Raw genomic sequence first — 6,000 nt, forward strand, 5'->3', positions numbered from 1 at the left:
TGCTCAAGGAGGCTGCTTGCCTGCCAGCCAGCCAGCAGCTCCTAAGATACCCAAATGAGAGGAAAGTGTCTGTCTGCAACAGCTGCTCAATACTGCCGACCCTGAATCAACAAGCAGAACCACAAATTGATGTCAAATAACAGCAACTTCTCGGTCCTTGACCCAGACATTCCTGCTCATCCCAAAGAGCCATGGCACAGAAAGAGAGTCATATCCTCTGTGTCACTCACTTCCTGTCCACAGACATGCAGGGAAAGCTCCATCACTGCTCACTTTGGATTCCTCTCTCTCTCAAATATACATCCATATATGCAAATGCCATGGCAAACAACAGCCACTTTCCGCCATCCATGGAACTGCAACTCTCTGCTTTATCATTGCCAGCTTTCCCCTGCTGAAAAGCTCCTGGCTAAGTCCACAGAGGGAGCGTGTGGCAGGGAAAACAGACCTCATTCTTGTCCCCCTGCACCCTCCCCCCCATAGATAATTTTGCTCCTCAAAAATAAAAGCAAAGAAAGGCAGCCTTTCAAAATTTGCTCTGCTTCTCAACCCGCCACGGGAAGCGCCTGTGGCTGCTGGCAGAGGTCCTCAGAGAGCAGGCAGTCTGCCCACAGTACATGCCGAGGCACTGAAGAACTGGCACAATGGGCTCTGTGCCACTCAGGAGTCCCGCAGCACCAGAGGGATGCCCTGTCGAACAATCCAGCTCATACTTTTGAATTGTCTTTTTAAACCTGAAACACAGCACTTAGCTGCCACTTGAGGCCAAGTCCTCCACCTAGAACAGTAATGCCAGGAGGGCAACCGAGATGATTAGGAAGTTGGAGCCCCTTCCCTATGAAGAAAGGCTGAAGCGTCTGGGACTTCTCGGTCTAGAAAAGAGACAACTAAGAGGGGACATGATAATAGATTTATAAAATTATGCAACGGGGCGGAAAGAGCTGACAGAGAGAGCTTTTTCTCCCTCTTGCCAAATACTAGATTTTGAGGGGATCCATTGAAGCTGATGGGCAGTAGCAAAATGTGGAGTTCACTGCCAGAGGATGGCCACGGGAACAAACAGCTTTAAAAGGGGATATTAGATAGCTTCATGGAGGATAAGTCTATCAGTGGCTACTAGCTGTGGTAACTAAACCTCTGAATCCCAGAGCCAGGAGGCAACACTGGGGGAAGGTCTCGGCCTCTATGCCCTGTTGTTGGCCAGGGTGTGAGACAGGATGCTGGACTACCGGGGCCACTGGTCTGATCCAGCAGGGCTCTTCTTATGCTAAGGGGAAAACCAGCTTAAGCAAGGAGCCACCATGACGCATGCCTGGGAGGCCCAGGTTCATATCTCCACTCTGCCATGGAATTCTGCTGGGTGAGCTTGGGCCAGTCACACACTCTCAGTCAAACCTACCTTACAGGGTTGTTGTGAGGATAAAAGCGAAAAGGGAAGAATGTTGTCAAAATGAAGTAAATAAATAAAGGAACAAGAAGAGCCCAGAGTCCACTGGCCCTCTGAGTAGGCTTCCCAATCCCCAGGTCCCAGCGGGGGATCCCCTGGTTTTACAGGCTTCCCCCCTCCCCCAGCCAGCTGGCCAGCGGGGGAAGCTCCACCCCCCAGGCATTATGCACCTCCAGGAACGATTCCCATAGGGAATGATGGGGAATTGATCTGCGGGTGTCAGGGGCTCTGGGGGGGGGGCTGTTTTTTGAGGTAGAGGTGCCAAATTTTCTGTATAGCATCTAGTGCCTCTCCCCAAAATACCTCCCAAGTTTCAAAAGGATTGGACCAGGGGGTCCAATTCTATGAGCCCCCAAAGAAGGTGCCCCTATCCTTCATTATTTTCTATGGAAGGAAGGCATTCTAAAAGGTGTGCTGTCCCTTTAAATGTGATGGCCAGAACTCCCTTGAAGTTCAATTATGCTTGTCACACCCTTGCTCCTGGCTCCGCCCCCAATGTCTCCTGGCTCCACCCCCAAAGTCCCCAGATATTTCTTGAATTGGACTTGGCAACCCTACCTCTGAGTCTGTGCTTCCTTGCCTTTGCCCCAGTCAACTTCCTCACTCATTCCACTGCTTTTCTTAGCCCCACAATTTATAGGATATGCTGCTCGGGGCAAGGACCCTCTCCAGGCCCAGAATGGCTAGACCTCTTAAATACCACAAGCCAGAAATAGAGGAACAAACCCTCTCGGGGGCCAGACTGCCGGATATGTGCTTCTCCTTCTCATCAGAGATGCCAGTCAGTGCACAGTACATAGCCACGTGGACTACGGCACAGACCTGTTTTTCCCCCACCCCCACTTACAATTATCTTGAAACATTCCATTTTTTTGAATCTGCATTCTCAAGGTGTTTCCCCAGGTCTTGAACCATGCTAGGATTTCGATCCCAAATCACGTCAGTAACAAAACTAAGCCTTGGAATATACGAAGTAATCGTCATGAAGGAAAAGGCCTCTGACCATGCCCCAAATTTCTTTCCCCACAAGACAAAGCAACCACAGTATGTCTCATGCATTTCAAACTGAGGGCTCCCAAGACGGTTGATATAGCATCCAGGCTGTGCTCAACTCCCTAAACCTCCTAGAAATGAACTTGCTGGCATCCACTCCCAAAGGATATGTCTTATTATGGGAGGGGGAAGGACGCAGCAAAGTGATGTAAGGGGAGGGACGGTGGCTCAGTGGTAGGGCATCTGCTTGGTAAGCAGAAGGTCCCAGGTTCAATCCCTGGCATCTCCAAAAAAGGGTCCAGGCAAATAGGTGTGAAAAACCTTAGCTTGAGACCCTGGAAAGCCGCTGCCAGTCTGAGTAGACAATACTGACTTTGATGGACTGAGGGTCTGATTCAGTAGAAGGCAGCTTCATATGTTCATATGTGATGCTTATGACATCCTGAGGTCCTACAGGGACCATGATGGGATAATGGGGGGTGTGGGGAGGTGAAGGGAGCAACAAGAGGACAAGAAGAGAAACTGATAATATTCTGGTGTTTCAAGTAGAAAAATCCATTCTTTTAAACATGCATCAGTTTGTCTAACAGGTACTATAAAACGATGAATAGAACAGATGCCCTGCAAACTCCCCTTGATTTCTGGCCTTTTACAGCAGTGCTGCACAGATCCTTTTTAGGTCCATTACTTGTGCTCTAGGGGGAACAGACTCACTGGAAGAAAAAGCAACAAAGGTAAGGCTTAGGAGCTACTGAGGAAACGGTCTCTGGCAGTGCCTGTCCCAAAGAGGCAGGCTCCTACAGGGCAGGGCTGCTTGTTAACCATTCGTCATGAGGCAATGCTTCGTTCTGAGCCCAGCAGACATAGAAACCTCTTGCCAGCCCTGTCTGCCTTTCAAGCTTCTTCCTTACCGGCTGTCAGCTACTAAGAAGGGGCAGAAAGAGGCTGCCTTGTGTGTGTGTTCCCTACAATTACAGCTAGGCACCAGATGCTCTGCAGAGCATTAGGTTAATCAGTTAAAGGGTACAGCAGCCCCTGGATGTGTCCTGTACAAGGGGGACTGGGGGGAGGGAGCAGCAGACATAGCCTGCTGTTCAAGCGTTGGGGAGGGGAGTAGGGTGGAATCCATAAAAATATCTGTTCAGTTAAATAAAACAAAGAGAGGATGGGGGCAAGATGTCGCCTCTCAAAACCATTATCCGCTTCTGTTCCCCTCAGTGCATGGACAGCTCAGACACTGAGCTTAATGGCCCAGAAGATAATGTAGGGTGGGAAATCTCCAGCATCAATCAAGAAGGCCAAAGTGGCCCTAAGACCCTGTCAGCCCTCTCCACTTGCCTGTCTGGGTTCATACTACTCTGCTGTATCCCCCACCCATCCCCAGCTATGTTCCCAGAAGGAAAGAATAACGAGCCCTCTATGTCTGCCCGTCATCTAGCACTGCTTCCAGAGAACGGGATCTTCAGACATGACATAATAAATAAATTGGATACTTGTGGTACCTGAAAGACAAACACAATGTCATTTCTGCCTGACTAAGATCCCGTTCCTCAGACGCAATTGGTCCTACAACTACTGTCTTGCTGACGAAGCAGAGAGCAACCTCTTGCACTAAAATCATAACAAGGCCACAACCAGGCCTCGACTCACCTTACGGCTTCTGGGCTGGGAGGAGGGAGAAGAAAAGTCACAAGGTACCCCTTCATGCATGTGGCAATTGGTACAATACAGAGACAGCCGCATAACTTAAACTTCTATGAAGAAGGCATGCACTGGGCAATGGTCAAGGCAAGCAAGATGGTTATAAGAGAATACCAGCAGCTACTAGCATGAAGAGAACTAATGAGCAGCTTCATCTAGAAAGCTTTTCTTCTTGTGCCCAGTGGCACTAAGAAGAAATAGTGTTAGGAAGCTATGGGACTATAAGTAGAACGCCCAAGTGGCCCAGGCATTCTCCCATGGACCTGGAAGGAGGGGGGAGAGAGAGACAGAAAGACAGACAAATACTTGGTGGAAAAACTCACATCAGCTCCTAGAAACCATTCATAGTAGAGGAAGACCCTTTTTACCTCCACTCTCAGCATCGACTTTTTTTTTTTTTTGCCCTAGCTACAGGAGCAGATACTACTCTATGGTGGAAATCAGTGATACAGATGTGGGCACTTCCAGCAGGCCCCAGTATTTCAGAGCAAGTTTTTGGATTTCATGGGTCAGTTGAGAGATTTATCCAGTCACAGAGCTACTTTTGCTCTTGAACACAAGTACAGGAACGATTCACGCGGTCCACTGAAACATGGTAGATCAGCCCCTTAAATCAAGGCTCAAAGCCTCCCTTTTCATTGCCAGTGAGGCCTACGCATTGACAAAAAGCAGAGGGAGCATCCTGAAGCAATGATGGAAGTTGCATGCTGCAGCACAGATTCCACCCCCCCCCCTTCCTTCCTGCCCATCCCCAAATACCCACCCCCTTGTTCCAAGGTACTAATGATTCACACAGGAGAGTAACCTTCTCCGGTATGACTCCACCAAGTTGTCAAGTTATGCAGGGCTCCTGTTGAACCTAATCAGGCCATGTCTTTGTCAACCAGACGGAGCCTTGCCATTGTGTTCCGTGGTCTCTGTGGGGATAACCCACCCCCCACCCCCCCAGTTTAAAACAGCGTTTAGAATATTTCATTTCAAAGCTGCCAGTCTCACCCAAGTTTCACTCCTCGCCCTTTAAAACTGACAAGGAGATCCCCTGCTGACAACGTTCTGTTGGATCTTTTGGGTTTCGGTAGCTTTGCCCTCCCTCTTCTTTCCAAAGGTGGACCGTAGCGGAAGGCCCCCCCTTCCTCTAGGGTCAATGATCACTGTAGAGGAGGGTACAGAAAAGAGGTGCAGCTCCACATCTTTCATGGGCAGAGAGGAGTGAGCGTCAAGACTCCAGCCGCCAAGAGGCTCCGCTAGAATCCCCACGGCTGCCACCTCACTCCACCATCCGGGGGTACCAAAATCCAGCAGGGACGGCTGAAGACCTCCTCTCGGTCAGGTAGCCCCCTTACCAAGCACAAGGAGAGCTTGCTCCCCCCCCCCTCCGCACGACCCCCATCTCTGGGGAAAGGGGCCAAGACAAGACTCCGAGGGACTAGAGGCTTGGAGGGGGCGGGACAGTCCGCCGGTCAAGATCATCCCCGCCGTTCTCTCACCTCTTGCAGCTGGGAGTCCATCTGCTTCGGAATCTCCTGCCCGCCTCGTGCAGAAGACGACGCCTGTCTGCCAGACGCGGGAGAGACAGTGCGCCCCTCTCCGCGGCGTCCTTCCCGGCACCGGCTGGCCTGGAGAGACGGCGGCGCTGCCCCTCGCTCCAAAACCTCAGCACCTACCCGGCGCGCTCAGCAGCAAGAGCCGCAGCGCAAGCATCCCGCAGGCAGAGCGAGCCAAGCAGCCGGCTCCGGCGTCGACTCCGCCCCGGTGCCTGATTGGAGCCCGAGAGAGCACTGGGTGGCGCCTTCCTTGCGGTGGATCCGGCGGGCGTGTTGCTCCTGCGCCGCGCCTTCTGCTTCGAGGGATGGTGGAAC

General features: G+C 51.3%; 1 protein-coding gene across 1 annotated transcript in view; it reads right to left on the reverse strand.

Moving 5' to 3' along the window:
* The window catches only part of LOC132589054 (unconventional myosin-X-like), a 124,946-nt gene extending 119,215 nt beyond the window's left edge, over window positions 1–5,731 (reverse strand). Inside the window, exon 1 of the mRNA XM_060261611.1 lies at window positions 5,629–5,731. Coding sequence (XP_060117594.1) covers window positions 5,629–5,649 — 21 coding nt within the window. The 5' untranslated portion in view covers window positions 5,650–5,731. The remainder of the gene's footprint in view (window positions 1–5,628) is intronic.
* Between the last annotated feature and the right edge of the window lie 269 nt (window positions 5,732–6,000).

Source organism: Heteronotia binoei, chromosome 21, assembly GCF_032191835.1.
Source record: "Heteronotia binoei isolate CCM8104 ecotype False Entrance Well chromosome 21, APGP_CSIRO_Hbin_v1, whole genome shotgun sequence".
Lineage (NCBI taxonomy): Eukaryota > Metazoa > Chordata > Lepidosauria > Squamata > Gekkonidae > Heteronotia > Heteronotia binoei.